This window comes from Aulonocara stuartgranti, assembly GCF_965226115.1.
Source record: "Aulonocara stuartgranti genome assembly, chromosome: 23".
Taxonomy (NCBI): domain Eukaryota; kingdom Metazoa; phylum Chordata; class Actinopteri; order Cichliformes; family Cichlidae; genus Aulonocara; species Aulonocara stuartgranti.
In genome coordinates, this window is record NC_138958.1 from 12602182 (window position 1) to 12620717 (window position 18536).

The following is an 18536-nucleotide window of genomic DNA, read 5'->3' on the forward strand; positions in this document are numbered from 1 at the left end:
ACAAATATTTCACTGGCAAAAAAAACATTTTTTTCCATTTGCTTTTATGTGCATTATCATACCTCACGTTATTTCATTCTTGACTTTGTTTGCTTTGGGCTTCTCTATTGTGTCACCCAAGTAGCTTCCTGACTGCTCTTCTCCACTAAGCTGTACTGACCTGGAATATGCTAAACTGCATTTTATGATAAAAAGATATTTCTGTCAGACTATGGATGACTTATGTGGTCTGTTATTATGATCTACCTTTCCTTCCTTTCATTAACCACAATTAACACCAACAAACATGTCAGGAGGAAGCTGGTTTATTTTTTTGTGTTCATTATCAGCAGCAACAGCAGCAACACGAAACGTATTCATTTATTTCATAACCAAATCTCATGTGAGGTATTGTGTCTGTGTGTGGGAGGGCTGAATGGAGGGGTGAGGTTGTCTTATCAGTAGTAAATCAGACTTTTTTCTTCTGAGTTTTCAAGTACTAGTGCAATAATGTTTGGACAGCAGTGGCTGTACTATTGACACAGACACTAATGTCTAAAATGTTAAAATAGTAGCCTAAAAAGTAAAATCCCAAGTCCTGAGCTTTTCTATCTGTATACATTTTATTACTGGACTGTTCTCAAAGAAATGATGAGAAAAGTGGAAACTGAAATGTCAGAAATGTTCCCGCAAAACTGGGTGCATCAAAATGTCAAAGAGCTAGGCCAAAATCCAAATTAAATGTTGATATTTATAATTAGGAACATGTATAATTGTGCTTCAGTTGTGCTGAATAAATGCTCTTCATGGGATGTAGTTGTAGGAGTTCTGGGTCATATAATCTGTGACAGAAGGAAACCAGTCTTTGGTGATAACTATAAAGTATGTGAACCAAGGGTAGAAAAGCTCTGGCTGTCTTGTAGATCCCGTAATGATGATGTTCAATGCAGCATCTGTGGCGGGGTAGACTGGTACATCAGTGACGCCCCTAGGATAGAGAAAATTCTTACACTTAATTCAAAAATATCTCAAAATACACAATGTCAAATATTTCTGCATACATATATTTGACTAACCGGACTTTCTCCATAGCTGAGTCGGTATCAATGAGACCGAGTGTGCAGACAGAGATGGACACGTTGCTCTTCTTCATAGCCAGCTCATGACGAAGAGACCCAAAGAACCCGTTCAAGGCAAATTTGGTTGAGGAATATGGCGCCACGAAAGGAGAAGTTATTTTACCTGTGAAGCATCAACAACTGTTAGAGTAGGAGAAGCGTCTTCAGTAGCTTTCTTGGAGCTTTCAAACACTGTCAGAACTGGTTACGACGGGGAGTCAAAGTCCATTTTAAACGCATTAGAGAACTGCTCTTTTGCTCAAGCCTGTGTTTAATATTGCTCTTGTAATCGTCTGTTATTGTATATGATTCACAAGTTTCTATTCATTTGTCTGTACTGAATGTCAGTTGTTTGGTTTCTTCATTTGTTATATTGCTGTGTGTTGTAACTTCTGTTTCCCCTTTGGCCATTTCAAATCTCTGAGCTCTGGAAGTCCAACTTTTCATCTTTTGGTCTAGTTTAGCTGTTCTCAAACTGTGTTAAGGGGCTCTGCTGAGGGGCCCAGCGCCACTGCAGAAGGGAAGGTGGGCAGGTAATGAGCAGGAAAAAATAACCAACTTGATGCAGGTAAAATACTTTTCTTAGAGTTTGCTGATTCTAATATACTGACCTTTAGTTCACTTTTCAACTTTGGTCACTTTTATTCTAACAAAGCTTCTTTCAACTGCTCCCTGAATCACAAACCACAATGGATGGTTTTGGAAACTGTACTTCTTAAAGTACTTTTATTGCACCATGTTCATTCACTCATGAGCTGCTGTAACATGAATCAAATGGCTGAATTGCCACCTCAACATCCAGTCAAGTTCTGTAGAGTCTTGCTAATGACCTACTAATTTTATTCAGGTGTGTTGCAGCAGGGACACATTTAAAAGTTTCAGGACAACAGCCCTCGAGGACTGGAGTTTGACAACTGTGCTCTAGGGGAATACCCAGGCATTCCCATGGTACCCAATAGATCTAATTTCTCCTGTAATACTTGTGTGTGCCCTGAGGCCTCCTGCCAGTCTGACATGCCAGGAGAGGTCTACTTAAGAGTTCTACTTAAAGCACATTGTAAATGACTGAGGTCCTCACCCTATCTCTAAGAGTGAGCCCAGACACCCTGTGAAGGATACTTTTTTCAGCCACTTGTATCTGCAAATCTTATTCTTTTGGTCACTACCGCCAGCCCATATAAATAAACGAGCATAACAAGGTAGACTGACCAGGAAATCGACAGCTTTGCTTCTGCGGTCAGCTTTGTGGTCACTTTCATGCTTCATATTCCTCAACTTCCTACCAAAACTTAGGCTCCTTCCCCATTAAAGATGTCCCCACGTCCCTTACAGCAAAAAAGCCAACAACTAGACTATCAGTACTTGTGACTTTGACTGGCGCCCAATCCAGAAAACACTTTCCCTCTACAGATTCTCCTGCAGATAGTTGACCCATGGTACAATAGACCTTTTGGGCTTGTTTTAGTTGAGCTCCACAAGAATTTATGGCCCAGCCACCTGGTGCACACAATCAAGCTCCAGAGTGGCTTATTAACTCTTGTCATCATAATACATTAAGTTAATCTTAATTACTGTATTACTGTACTTATTTATCAGTTGCAGTAGAAAGTGCCTTTAAAAAATGTCAGTTTAATTGTATCTGGTGGGTGAAAGTATTAGGAGGTATATATGTGTACACACAATTTGTATTTGATAGTTTGTCATCATCTGCATAAAAAAGTATAAAGTATAAAAATGCTGAAGAAAAATAAACCTACCTAAGAGCGATGAGACAACAACCAGCGATCCTTTATTTTGCTCAAGGGAGGGCAAAGCTTTCCAGGCCATCTGAATATAGCTGAAGAAATTGACCTTCACAAAGAAACATTCATGAATCAGCATAGTCTCTCCATTTCCTGTTTTGAATGACCATCAAAATACTCAGTTACCTTCATCAGCCATTTGGTGTGATCCACATCTCCCTTCCACATGCTGAAGGGGCTAGGCCCAATGTGATTGAGGACCAGGTAATCCAAACCTCCCAGCTTCTCCAGAGCATAATCCACCACTTTGTCAGGGTCAGCCTCATTCGCCATGTCTGCTGCTATATAAAAAGCTTTCTGGGCTCCTAAACTCAGACATTTTTCTACTACCTAAAGGCCAAAATTATTAAAAATGCACATGGTTAGTTAATTGAGAGAACTACAGAATGTGTCTATTCATAACTGTCACAAACCAACACAAGTAAATGGCAATTTATGAGCAGAATTTCAACAGTTTATTACGTAAACTGACCTGCTGTAAGACTTTCTCCCTCCTTGCTGTGATAACAATTTTGGCTCCAAAGCGGGCATAATGATACGCCATTTGTTCACCAATACCTGTACTGGCCCCAGTCACCAGTACCCTAGCCCCTTTGAGAGAATCTGAAACAAAGGTTTACCGTATTCAACACGGAATGGAATTGTTTTAATACATGAAAGGTTAATAGAAACAACAAAAATATGTTATTTCTATTAGTCAACAATAAATAGAGTAAATGACCACAGTAACTATGGCATACATTATTAATGTGTCTATGCATGCAGAAAAAGTTTTTAAGTGAACTTGATGACAATGAAATAGTTTCCCATATGGAAAAGATATATATAAATCTTATAAAGTTTGTATCTGTCTTGTGTGAAACTTGTATGAAAAGCATACAAGAGTGAAAACAGATATAAGATCCCTTGAAGAATTATATAATGAAACTTGTATGTTTTGGATACTTACTAAAACAATATATGAAAGTAATGAGAAAGTGGCCACTTTCATGAGTAAATCATATAAGTTTTTACTATTTCTTTTCCATATGGGTTAGTTTATCTAGAATCATTCTTTAGGCAGATATAAACCCTAAAAAGATAAGATAAGCTTAGCCCTCCATATATTGCTTCAGGTCAAAGGGCATTGGAAACTTTTCCATCTTGAGAAATTGCAAAATGCATACTCTTCATTTGGACTAGTAAAATGCTTGGATATTGGATATTTATTTATTTCACCAGAATTTCCATGCTGTATTTTGTTTTTGAAGGTCCCATATCACTTGTTTGTTGCTTTAATTCTTTGCCTGGTGCTATAAAGATTTAAATATCCTGCAGGTTTGAAAATTTTCACTCCCCATGCTGGAGAATGGAGCCATATGTCAGTACCATTTTCCCCTCAAAGGTTTAGCTAAATGTGCTATCAACTGCATGTTCTCTCTCTCTTATTCCACTTCTTATTCCCATTAAGGGTTAGGGTTCATGAAGCAGACATTCAAACTGCATTTTATTACTAACCAAAGCAAACACAAGGCATCTGAAACAAATCGTCCTGCGCTGTCGTACATTTGTGAAATATAGGCATTTAAGTAGGGCTGGGCGATATGACCCAAAATTCATATCTCGATATTTTTTAGCTGGATGGCGATATAAGATATATATCTCGATTTTTTTTTAAAAGCCATAAGTTAAGAACAAAAAGAGAGTTCCTAGTCACACTGTGTCCCAGATGTCACACGGGCACTTTTATTTACATACAGCGTAGATCAGGGGTGCTCAATACGTCGATCGCGATCGACCAGTCGATCGCAAAGGTAGTATTGGTAGATCGCATGGCATTAAAAAAATAGATGCCAGCCTATCATCCATCCCGTCACTTGATTGATACAGGGAAGCCAGTCAGATGACATCAGATTTTTTCTGACGCTTAGGTCGCTGCGCATGCGCAAACAGCGGCGCGAAGTGTAGTAAAACTGACAAGCTAGTCAGCGAGTTAACTCCAATTTTTAGCTCTCGGTTTTTTCTCTTAAACCTGGCCGTCAGCAGCTACTGTCCGGACTATGCATCCCTGGCTGATTCAATTCAGTGCAAGTCATCAGAGTAAACTCAGGTAATGACAAAAAATTTACATAGTTAATTGTGTTGTGAAATATTGGATATTGCGGTTATGCATGTATATACATTGTAGATATAAAGAATCCTCAATATATTTATAAATAAGTATATGTTTTGGATTTTTGTAGTGGGTAGATCATTTTGACTTGGTCATTTTATAAGTAGCTCACATGCGGAAAAAGTGTGAGCACCCCTGGCGTAGATGTACATGAAGAAATTACTCAAAAATAAATTATCAGCATTTATTAAATAATCATGGTCCATAAATAAAAGAAAACAATGTTGTTTTTGTGCATAACAAAAAGCTCACAATTGTGCAGTCAAAATGTAAACTAATAGACGCTGAGCATAATAACAAAGAGACAGATTTCACAGCTGCACCACGTCTCTGAACAGGTCCTTATACACACACAGTACGTATCACTCCGCGAGGCTCCTCCTCGGTAGCCGTAATCCTCCGACAATCCATCAAGTGGTGCAGCTCCGTAGCTTAGCAAAGTCATATTAAAACATTTTTTGACAGATTGCTGAGCGCTGTGTACCACATAAAATCGGTTCGCGGTCAGTAAGCACAACCAGAATTCATACCCATACGGTAAAAAAAATACATTTTTCCTGGCCAAAATATATTTCAAATATATGGTAAATATATTTTGTATTTGTGATGCTCCAAAAAAATATATTTTTGAAATTTAAAATATATTTCTTTCAAACCAAAATACATTTCAAAAGATATTTGCGTTCAAGAAAATACATTTCCAACCTTTCAGTAGAATATATTTCAAAGTATCCCTTATTTAACCTCTTTGGACCTGGCGTCCACATATGTGGACGTAACATTTTGGGTTATTTAGACCAAAATACTCAATTTTGCTCTACAAGGGCCTGATATCCATATCCGAGGACATTATACTGCTACTGTTCTATCAAAATTTTAAACAAATATCCTCATTTGTGGCTCTTATTTTTCTTAAAAACAAAAATAAGTTAAAAGAAAATCTGGTAATTCTTTGTTTTTACATTCATCGGGTCCCAATATGCCCAAATATCAAAGAGAAATTAAAAATGCATGTCGTGGAAGAGTTCGGGTCTTAGGAGGTTAAAATGTATTTAGTGCCATAATAATAATAAAAGTAACAACATCTGCATCTAATCACATCTGCAAACACAGTTGGATTCAAACAAAACACAGTCAAAGGTCTAGCAAGAATTAGGTTATTTATTCATTTGCTTACAGTATTTCACATTAGACAATATTAGCATTCACTTGACTTTGAAATTAATAGTCATTGATACAGTACACAAAATACAACTGCTATGTACACTTTAGTTTTTGACAATATATACAATATAGTACTTAAAGAAACAGTCCACTTTTTTTGAAAATAGGCTCATTCTCCATCTCCCTCAGAGTTAAAAAGTTGAGTTTGACCATTAAGTCTTTGGTCATTTTTCTTTTTTCTTTTTTTTTTTTTACAGATTATACAAAAATCATAAGCACAATGTTCATTTTGTTGAGCAAAATTAAACAGCACTTCAAATTAAGCGAACAATCACTATGTTACAACAGTTATTATGCTCATGACTGGCTGTGTGCCACTGATGGCAGGGTATTTTCAGATGTCCTGTGGATCATTGATGAGCTCATATGACTCATAGATGAGCATCAAAACAATAGTTTGCTGATGAAGTGTTCAGAAACTGAGATTCCCTTCTAGTTACACAACAAAAGCCCAAAACCTATAAAAAGAAGTGTGTCCTCTGTCCTCTGCCTACCCCCATTTTGCTTTGTTATTTTGTGTTTTCCCCCTCCAGTGCTGGTAAGTAGGCCATGTTAATTTAATGTAATGTATATCTGACGTTTTTCCATTTAATGTTTAATTATGTATGTTTTTTTTATGAACTGGTTTAAAATCACTTCAGAAAAATACCACATGGCAGAAAATCATGTTTTCTCGTGTTTAACCTTATTTAAGGAATTCACACTGATTAATGCTTCTAAAAATGTAATTGACTTTTAGTTTTTCAGTGTGAATGATCAGACATTTGCATTTGATCTCTGCAGCAAGAATACCTGTCAGATGCCCAAGACGTTTTGATACTGGTTCAAAATAACTTGGATTTGAGGCACAGAGACTATGCTTTGCTCGTTCATAGAATCTTCCAATGGCATAACACGTCTCTCCACTTTCATTTTGACATATTACAAATCGTTTAATGTTAAAGAAATTTTGATCATCATCATTCAACATAACAGTGAATGAATTACGTTTGACTACACGACTGTAATCTTCTGAGTGAAACACCTCGCCATTTGTAATGATTCGTTGAAAGTACTTTACTCTGCTCCTTTGTACCCCATAACGACTCAGTGCCATATAGTCATCCCTCCTAATTAATCGCACTTTAGGATGATTAAGTGCAGTGATACCATGTGTGCGAGTTACATCTTTTAACTGTTTAGGTCTTGTTAGAGATTCAAATATCTCCTTGCATTCATTTGAGGCATCTTTCAGTAAAGTCTGGCCATAAAATGGTAAGGCCTTCTGTAGCCAGAACATTTTTACAATCTGTAGCGCAACCCCTTGAGTGCTTTTGATCATGTCTAGTAGTTTAGCATTGTAAGACTCAAACACAAAGGCGGAATGAGCCCACAAAGGCCCCCAGTTAACTACACTCCTTGGTAAATGGAGGCAAAGATGGACATTATAAGACAGATTAGCTTCCCCATAGAATACCTCCATGTCTTTCACAAAATCTGTTAGAAGTGCCTCAGACTCAGTAATCTGCTCTCTAGTTATATTTTCGCCCAACAGAAGGGATACTCCCTTGACTAGTTTAGACCAGTGATTCAGTAGTGGTTCTGGCAATACACCTTTCAGTACAGGTAAGCTATAATAAAAGAGCCACATATACCACTCATGGGCTTTCCAAAATTTCCTCAATGTGACAGACCTTGGCACACGAGGTACATTACATGGCGGTTTAATCTTTAAAAGCATTTCATCTAACAGTTTTGTAGACCTACCTATATACCAGTGCTTTTCATGGTTTTCACTGTTTAACCACAGCCCTGTTACAGTTCTTGCAACACCCAGAAGTACTGAATGCATATAGTCTGGGACAGACCCTTCGATAATATCAAAACTGGGAAGTCTACACAACATACTTGGCCCTTTAACACCCATAACAGCTTTACCAGACTGTAGCGCAGCTTCTACAAATTCATTAGTTTGTTCCTGATTGCGGAGCTGAATGTCCTTCTGAAAAGGATATACACGAGTGAATCCTCTGCCTTTTTCAACTACCTTTCCTTCATGAAGGCAGTAGGAGCATCCATATTCACCATTAAACTGTTTAAAATTTTGGATCACAGGTCTGGCAACTGAGTCACTCATTAGAATTAGAGGGATTACGTTTGTATTGACAGAAACGCCTTTGTCATCTTCCCATGTGAAACCACTGTCCTGTAGGCCCACACACTCATCAATGAAAGGTTTTAAGAAACTTCTCATGTGAGGCTTCTCATCCCCAAACCATAGTGCACAAAGGAGTACATTATCCTGTCTTGTTTTCAATGGCAATTCATTAATGGTGCAAAAAAGGGGCCAAATACTACAAGGGGACTTTTTAAAAACTGGCACACCATCACAGCTAAATGTTAAGCTGAGGGTTTGAAGGGCCGTTTCTGAACCACTTAAAGCTTTCTGATACAAAAAACCATCACAAATGTCACTGAGAGAAGTAGATGTTTCTGTTTGCCTTCCTATTAATTCATCTGTAATTCCTGGCATTCTCAAGAGATTTTTGAGTTGATCTTCCAAGGAGAGGTATATGAAAAAGTTATTGGTAAACCTACTTGCTTTGTCATAGGTGCTGTTGCATTGAACACAATGAACTTGGTCCAGTTCAGCTGACATTATATTACTGCACTGTTCACACACATAACAGATTTTCATGATGTCTTTTGTATCATCAAAAGCTTTGTAAAATGAATATTTTGTCCTGCATGCTGCATCACTGCCACCAACAACATTAAGGATTTTCATGATATCTTCAAGACAGTCATTGGTCAAACTGTGTTTGAGCTTAAGTGCCAGAAGCAGTAGTTGATTTTGCTCTTTAGTTTGACCTGAATCCACTGGGACCTCTATCTGAACAGGACCTGCAGTGCACTCTTCATCATTAGTCATCAGCAGAGTTCTGTCTTCTGGAAGGGTGTCTGGGATTTCCTTGAAAAGAGAAGCGAGAGAGAGAATTATGGGTCCTGTAAGCAAATCTTCAGTGTAAGAGCATTAACCTAGTGGACTCATAGACGCATTCATGTCTATATCGGTGAGATCTGCCCTGTAACCGTCTTCTCTGTATTTATGCATCTCTTTTTTTAACATTACAGCAGAAATTTGAAATTGGTCTCATTCACTAATTGTGCACTATTTGACATGTCCATTCAGTCTTGCCAAAATCTAAGTGTGCTTAGGCTGTCAAAATGAATGCTTAGTGCTTTCTTTCATGATAAATTCTGTAAGAATATATGATTGCAGTAGAAAGTAGAAATTACCGTAAAAATCATAATTAGAACAATGATTACTTGTTTTATTTTTTCTTGTTCAATGCACTAATTCATGAATATTCTTTAAAAAATAATGTCTAGAAATGTAATGATCTTTTTGATTTCATTTCTTGACTTGAAAATTCAACTAACTATTGTGTACTTATTTCGAGAAATCTATAGTCCAATACTCAGAATAAATTTAATTTAGGTTTATGCATTAAAAGTGTTTTCATTACAGTTAACCCAAAATGTTTGTATTCCAACACTAACCTTAAAAAGAGACCAATAAGATTATTATTAATATTAATATGAATCAAGCATTTATTATTTGTTATAACTGAGGTAATTAAATGCTAAGGGATAAGATAAAATGGATGATAAGATAAAAGGAATAAAATGTTATTTTGGTAATCATCACCCTCAAGTTGTTCTAAACCTATTTCTTTGTTCTGTTGAACACAAAAGAAGATATTTTCAAGAATGTTGGTAACCAGTTTCTTGTCCCTACTGACTTCCATAGTGTTGTTATTTCATACTATGTCCATACTATGTCAATGGGGACCAGCAACTGTTTGGTTATCAACATTATTTTGTTCAAAAGAAATTCATACAGGTTTATAAGAGTGAGCAACTTAAGAGTGAGCAATTGATTAGAGAATTTACATTTTTGGTTGAACTGTTCATTTATGAATTTACAAAAATGCAAATTGAACCACCAATCATATCATAAGGCATACCTTTTGACATTCCTTGATAACATTCTGAAGTTCTTCTTCTGCAACCTTAATTCTGAAAAAGAAAATATACAATAAAGAAAATAGAAATTGCTTATTGCTATATTTGAACTCTAAGTGAACTGCTATTAACACGATAAAGATGTGATCACTTATAAAGATGTTTATTGATCAGTAATAAGCAGATTAGACATAGCCTAGCTACATTCCCTGTTTAAAAGAGCCAACTCCAACTCCAGATCATTCATTTGGGAGCCAGAGTACCTTATGGTATGGTAATTTATAAAGATCATTTTTTCCTTACAATTTTCATTGTGGCTATTAATTACATTTGATAAAATTTACTTAGAATGATGTTTATACCATTGTTTTAAGCAACTGCATGTCCTATTTTTACAAGAACATAAGCTGAAAACACTAATTGAAAATCCTTCAATGCTATTCTGGAGTATTAAGCCCCAAATTAGGGGTGGGTTTTTTATAATCGATTCATTGATTAAAATCGATTATGGCTTGGATAACGTAAAATCGATTAATTAAAATCCTGAATCGATTTTTTTAATATAAATTTATTTTGCCCGAAATGCCAGAATCTCTGGTGACATCTCACAAAATTTCAAGAACCACCAAACAGCTAAGACAGTAAATGAGAGCAGGAACACGGATTCTGCACAAAGACTTAAACACACAGCACGACCCGCGGATCAGAATCATTTAGATGTCGCCTTTCTCACCCGACAGCACGGACACGGTCGGGGCTGAAAGCCGACAGCTCACTGATTCTGATCTGTCGGCGGGTCCGCGCTTTGTGTTCACGCCCTTTATGCACTGATTCTAAAGCTGTTAGTTTGATCTCTTTCCAAACAATATTGACCGAACCAGCAGCAAAAGAAGATTCACATAAACATCGTCATGAATTCACTCTGACTTTTACTGTTTTGCTTCCACCGCGATGCACAGCTCTCTCTCTCTGTCTCTCTGTCTCTCTCTCTCGCCCTCTCTCTCTCTCTGTCTCTCTCTCTCTCGCCCTCTCTGTCTCTCTGTCTCTCTCTCTCTCTGTCTCTCTCGCCCTCTCTCTCTCTCTGTGTACTTCAAGAACAGTTTCCCTTTCTTCATTATTCGCTTGCTTGTTACGCACAAGTCTACCGTTGTTTACAGCGCTGTCGGCCGCTGTTTTTTTCCCTTTTACATTCTTCTGAAAAGAAAACCTCATTTCTGCTGTTCAATACTGAACAAATTTAAACTTTTTAAAATTATTCAAAATGCAAAACGCTTAACCGTGTCTCTAATAAAACCTCTGTAACTTCAGAGGTAATGTTCATATGTTGATTAATGGTTTTCTTTCGTTTTTGATGTACTGCAGAATATTTTTATAAAATCCCAGGCCAGGAAAACCACCTTCATGTTTTTCTGTGTTTTATCTTCAGCTACTTTGACACAAAGGCATCTGCTGTGATGCTTACACCTTTGATAAAGTCTTGCGTGTGTCAGCTTCCTTTTTATTGATACAAAAATATGTAAATGTACTGATCTGAATTATAATATTTCTGACTGTCAAAATTTCCCAGATTTAAATCGAATCGAATCGAATTAAATCGAATCGTGGATCGAATCGATTCGGGACCTTGTGAATCGGAATTGAATCGATTCTAGAAATCAGTGACGATACCCAGCCCTACCCCAAATGTCTATTACACATTGGCTTTGTTTATTCTTGATAAAAAACAAACAAACATCTTAAGCATGCAGTGGACAATTATTTGCCACTTTGAACGATTACATAATTGTGGCATCCTTAGTGATTGCCACTAGATTTATTGATTGTGCGGCCCTATGGCATTCGTTAATGTTAAGGAGGGTCTTAGAAAAATGCATACACTATCGGTCTTAGAGACACAAATCGACCACGCCCAAAAAAGCGCTATAAAAAATTTATATATTAATATTTTTTTCCACTTTAAATTAGCCAATCTTTTAGACCTACTTCTCCTTGAAATATTCATGTCAAGTTTTAATTACATTTCGCGGATTTTAACCCTTTATATCCCGGTTTCGTCACATGAGCGCACTGCTTTTTTTGCCCCAAAAAACAAAAAACTTGAATATTTTCCAAAAAAAACATTTGAGGTAATATTCAATTGTTATTATAATTAGGCCTTTAGATGGACTAAAGATTGGCACCAAGAGTCATTTCGATCGCCTTTTATTTTTTTTCCAGGAGCGCATTTCATAAAATGCACACTATCGACCACGCCCAAAAAGTGCAATAAAAATATTAAATATTAATTTTTTTTTTCACTTTAAATTGGTCAGTCTTTTAAAACTACTTCTCCCTGAAATATTCATATAAAGTTTTAATTATATTTTCGTTGTTTTAACCTTTTAAATTACAAAAAAACTAAAAAAAAAAACTAAAAAACTAAATATTTTCCCAAAAAAACATTTGAAGTAATATTTGATTATTATAATTAGGCCTTTAGATGGACTAAAGATTGGCACGAACAGTCATTTCGATCGCCTTTTTTTTTTTTTCCAGGACCAGAAAATGGTCTCCAGGCGGCAAATGCTCCTCCTCTAGGCCGAAATAAGTGCATGTTGCCGGGGTAAGTCGCGACGATCACCGGGGCACGATCACCGGGGACTGCTTTTTCCAGCCCACACGTCCGATACCACGTGACAACAAATACGTCATTTCCTGTTGACTAAAAAAAAAAAAAAAGCACCCTCTCATGGTCCTAGGGACCAAAAAATGGTCCCGCACGATCAGCGGGCGAAGCCGCTGCTGCACGCCGGAAATGAGGCTTCATTTCCGGCAGGTCTGCCCAAGCAGCCCGCTGTTTTCCAGCAGAGGTCAAATGTGAAGCAAGGGCGCCACCCGGTGGACAAATAAAAAAATTACAACTCTAAGGCCAGTACTGCAAGCGGAAGCGGAAGCATTACCGATCACGATCGATTTGACCGTAATTTTTTTGCAGTGAAAAATAGCGTTTATAATGGGTTTCAATGGGGCACAAATCGACCACTAGGTCCGATAGCGTAAGTTTATCGCTAGCTTAGCCACTGAAGCTAATTTCCGGAAGTCATACTGAAATTTTAACAGTAAATGTGACCGAACTTTTTTTTGCAGACTTTCGCTATATTCTATTCAACACTGTGCAAATGGCATGTAATCGAAATTTGAAAAAGCCACAAATCGACCCTAAGACCCTCCAGGGGTTTAAAGAGTGAGGGATATTACATTACCAACACACCTTTCTTTTTGTGCCCATCTCCGTTTGGTTCTTGAAGGAATTTCCTCTTCAGGTTCAGTTAGATAACGTTTATACGGAATCCTTTCAGGAGGCTCGCTCATTTTGACTCACACGTGACCTGTTGATGACATTAAAATCACATTGAAGAAAACATCGAGGATTGTAAAACAGAAACTGCAACATATAAAATAAATGTAGTGAAATATATGCTTACCGAGCAGTTTTCCAGGGAGTTCGCAAAATTTCAGCGTCTTCTTCCGCGAGCGTCTGCACACGCAATGGAGATATATATAGAATAAGGCGCACTGTCGATTTTTGAGAAAATGAAAGGATTTTAGGCCGTGCAGCCCCTCCTGGCTGCATGTCGTTAGCGCGGTTAGCTCGCTAACACGTTGACGCCGTCCAGCCCCACGCACGGTAACTCGCTAACAGAGATATTCCGCTTTCATCTTGTCATTGCCTGCAGGTGAAGCTAAGGGGGAGGGGGGAGTTGTGTTCAGTGAAGGAGAGGTGAGGCCGAGTAACGTTGCGTAGAGACAAAAGTGGACGAAAGAGAGGTATACCTGCGGCTCCACAAGTATAATTATAACGTAACATAGACTATATCGATATAAACGATATTGTCACATCTTATATCTCGTATGAAAAAATATCGATATTTTTAAAAAACTCGATATATCGCCCAGCCCTACATTTAAGCTTTAAAAAAATGTGGTATTTTATAAGGTTACAGTGTTGCAGAGTAGAGCACATGGGATATGCAAGTATACATAACACTAGTTCACTGACATGGACCGCATAATTTCATTGCTTGCGGAAAATTGACTCTACAGTGTGTTCTCAAAATGTGAATAAATGCTGGATTCTCTCTTTGGTAAGGCCTTGGTCACATGCGGAGAGCAGATTATTATCAATTACTCGCTCACTTTGTACTGTTTCTAATACATTTCTTGAACAAATTATTAAATTGTTACTATTACCTTTCCAAATTGGCAGTAATACACACCATAAAACTGCCTTTTATTTGTTAATAATGTGGCATGTATTCTATTATTTCTATAATTCTAATATGAATTGTTGGTTTCATTTTTTCAGATTTTATGTATAATTTTTTTTTAAATAGCAAAGTCTGACCTGGCATTTTTACTCAGAATGCTGATATCTATAGATATCTGCTGTTGTTTTTGTTGTTTTCCGGGCCTTCTGTACATTATTTTTTTTCAAGAATGTAACTGGTAATTTAAACATTCCTGTGGTTTCTGGTTTTATAGCTCATGTTTTTGCTTTTTCAGCCTTTGATTCCATCACTAATTCTTTGAAACCCATATTGAACATGCAAATTGATTTCTTGGACTCAACTTCAGATCTTTTATCTCCTTAATCTGGCTACACCTGACCATAAAGCCTCAAATTATTGGCCCGGGTGCTTTTGAGCTTCAAAGATCAAATCAAAGTTGACTGCACATGTATTAGATATCTATTAAAAACAGACTTCATATGTATAACAAACAAGAAAAAAAAAACAAGAAAATCCGTCATGATTTAATTCATAATAATTAGGAAAAAAATGACGTAAAATATTGTAATTATGACTATAATAGTGAGGTGTTACGAGATACTAAGTTATAACTGTGACATAACCGAGTAGGCTATTTAGCTGTTTTCAACTTATACATTGCAAATCCATACCACGCATATGTATGGACCACTGTAGGTCCAACACCACCTAACACATTATTGTCTGCTGGACAAACCTGCATGCCTGCTGCAAGTTTGCAACTAAAAACAAACAAGTACTTTCTCACAATGACAAAGAACAGAGTTTACCAGCATCAAATCTGGGTGAAGTCCATTTGGCAGCCAGGAAAGCAACACATATACTAGCTAAAAGAATTTTTGTGACAGCGCCCATTATGGCAGTTTGGTAGCAACTGATCGGAAATGCTAAGCTTTAGAAGTTTCTGCCAACTTTCACAATCCCAGTTTGAGAAAACTAAGCCCCTCCTTCCACTTTGTAAGGGGCGGGGGTTGGTCAGATAGGTCTGCCCTCTTTCATGGACACAAATCATTTTTTTGTTATTTTAATACTTTTAAAAAAATCTATCTATTTTTTTTAATTTATCGAAGCGCCAAAATCTTTAATTTATTTGCCTATACATTTATAGTATATTGTTACTATTGCTACAAAAAAAAATCAAGGCTGACGAATCTGCGCCTCTGAAATTACATCCGCCCTTACTTTTGAAATAGCAACTTTATTTACACAACGCTGGTGCACACGGATCATCAAGCAGGGTTGTCCTTCAGTACAGCTAACCAGCTAGCCTGATCTACGGCTCATTGTCGGAGTTCTCGTAATAACAGCTTCTTAAAGGAGAATAGACCGCGCTGAACGATGGCGACGAGGATTTGGCCTGTTATGAAGTTAGTATTTTTATTTCAACTCCCGCGGTTCCCTATACTATTACTGCTCTAAATGCTCTTATTGGTAATTAAGCTAACTTAGGCTAAGCTAGCTGTCAGTCATACCAGGTCATTTTCAGTTGATTTCGTTTTAGCTCCAAGTTTAAGACTTAAAATATGCTTTTCTTTATGGAGTTAAACTTGGGCTGATATATTAACTCTCTGAAATAACGTGAGCTTATGTGGGCGATTGTAAATTTCCCAACTATTAACTGCTAACTTGGCATCAAAGAATAATTTGTTGTTTACTTTGATAACAACGACGTGTGTCTGTAGTTTCAGTTTGCCCTGTTGGGAAATTGTGGTATTTCAGATTAACTGCATTACTGCATCTGTTCTTTCATTTCCAGACTGGCCACCAAGGTGACCATTGCAGGAGGAGCTGTCTATGTTGCCTATGACTCTGGTCTCTTGGGGAACAGTGAACAGGGCTCAGAGGCTCTGCGTAAGGCCAAAGCAGTAATCCCACCTGCCATGGAGGAATGGATGAAGTACTTTGGTGTGGAGGTAGAAGATGCACGTTATAAACAACTAGGTCTTCCTGGATCAGTGCCACTAGGCCTAATACAACAGAAAGTAAAATGGTTTTATAAAGTCGTTGCATTAAATGGATCAGTGCTGCAGACAGCAAATTTGATGACTTGTACCATAAATGTGTAGAAATTTCTTTTTGCTTTCTAGCCTTTCTCTTATGAGATCAGAAACGCTCTAATGCATACATAGTTACAGTACAATCATGACATCATAAACCTTTGTGAGGCATGTACTTTGATTCGTGGTAATGTATGCTGCAGACCTAACTAGCTCTGGAGCAGGTTGTGGTCTAGATTAGAGATCATCAGGTTGAAAATATAGTCAATAGCAATTCTTCAGATTCTCCTGTGCATTAAGTCTGGTAACTGAGACTTACCAGATTTAGGACTGAGACTTTATTAAAGTAAATATCTTTTCCAGCATTGCTGACCAAAGTGCTTAAAGTGCTCATGCTCTTTTAATACTACTGGACTGGCTGTTTCTTCCCACACACACTCACACCGCTCCTTTAGCTTCAACACTGCTGTTGCTTTATGTCTGTATTATTTAATCTTTTCAAATGTTTCAGATATCATAGTTGTAGCTTTGTAAGATCCGCCCATGTTTTTGACTGGTCGACTGCTGCCAACATCTATTTGAATACACTCCTAGCTAGATTGTTAAACTCTGGCTTGGCTTAGTCGATAAACACCTTTGTAATTCTGCTTATCTTGGTTCTCAGTGTTATTTTAATTGAAGTCAGATAATGGAAAGATATCCAGGGAATGCTGAAATTGCTTCATAGTACAGGTCCTAGTTCTGCTGACAAACCAGTTCAGGTGATTTATTCACAAACTCCAACAAGCAAGTTTTCACTTGAAACAGTGTATAAGTGCATCTGCTCTTCATGATTTTACTTTAAAACTCGATTTGTTTATTTATTCATTTATTTTTTTTTATTACTGTTTTGCACTGGACAGAATAGTCGTATTGTCCAATTATAATAAACACTTTTCAAAATTTATTTACTTATTTAAACTTTTTATCTTTTTCTAAATCAGACCTAAGATAAATTAGACCTTACAAGGAGTGTTTTCACCTATACTAATAGAAAGTCTGTATACCAGCTCCAATATGTTGTTAACAGAAAATAATGCACCCTATCCCTCTTGTCAGGCTCAGCTTCCAACCATACCTAAGATTGAGTTCTCTCCTGTTGACGCGTGGAATTCTGGTAAGAATTCAATTATTTGTTCCTTTTTTAAAAAAAGCAAGGGTAAAATTTTGCTGTGGTCACAAGTTTGGCACAGACTTTCTTTTGTGTATTTCACTTGTTACATGTAGTAATAGTTTTAAAATTGTTTGGAGGCAGTAGTCTGTTTTAAAATAATTTTGGCATTGGTATTACTTTTGGTCTAGATCCTATATTGACCCTGATTTTTCACTATCTAAAACCTAAACTTCTCTTTTTTTCTTTTGTTGCAGGCGTACAGTGGACGATTTCAAATCTTTCTGAGGCCCCGACAAAAGCCACTGAATACACAAGTCAGGGGCTGCAGTACTTGAAGGACCTCACAAAGTGAACATGAACTCTCTGGACAGCCTCACATTATCAGTCCTTTTGACTTTTGCACTTCAGAATGACATTACTTCTTCAAATGTTGAACCCTGCCATAAGAATGATGCAACACACAACATCAAAGAAAACTGCTAGATTAAAAGATTAAAAGCAAGGAGGCTACTCTGCTGAATGGGTACTGTGGTTTTCTAACTGATAGTGGCCTTTGATGGGAGATGTACATAATGGGAAGGAAATTTTTTTTTTAAGAAGGCAATCTTTCATTTTGTGTATACCTCAAAATTGTGTATACCAAATAGTTGCTATCGGCACTGTCCAGCAGAGAGTGTTATTCTGCCCTCACCTTGCCCAAAAAATGTTAAGAATATCTGTGTGTGTATATATATGCAATTTCACTATTTGTGAGCAATATATCAATCTTCAAACATCTTGTCTCATCTTTAGTTTG

General features: G+C 37.1%; 2 protein-coding genes across 2 annotated transcripts; one reads left to right on the plus strand and one right to left on the minus strand.

Annotated features, from left to right (window-relative positions):
- Positions 1-289: 289 nt before the first annotated feature.
- Positions 290-15687, minus strand: LOC309701421 (hydroxysteroid 11-beta-dehydrogenase 1-like protein). Its single transcript, XM_082525576.1, has 6 exons — positions 15361-15687; positions 3372-3502; positions 3026-3229; positions 2855-2948; positions 1056-1221; positions 290-967 (listed from the first exon to the last, which is right to left on the minus strand). The coding sequence occupies exons 1-6, from the start codon at positions 15443-15445 to the stop codon at positions 784-786; spliced, it is 864 nt and encodes a 287-aa protein (XP_082381702.1). The 5' UTR covers positions 15446-15687; the 3' UTR covers positions 290-783.
- Positions 15688-15782: 95 nt separating this feature from the next.
- Positions 15783-18515, plus strand: micos13 (mitochondrial contact site and cristae organizing system subunit 13). The gene is made up of 4 exons (XM_082525582.1): positions 15783-15957; positions 16347-16503; positions 17686-17743; positions 17995-18515. The coding sequence occupies exons 1-4, from the start codon at positions 15929-15931 to the stop codon at positions 18090-18092; spliced, it is 342 nt and encodes a 113-aa protein (XP_082381708.1). The 5' UTR covers positions 15783-15928; the 3' UTR covers positions 18093-18515.
- The last annotated feature ends 21 nt before the right edge of the window (positions 18516-18536 follow it).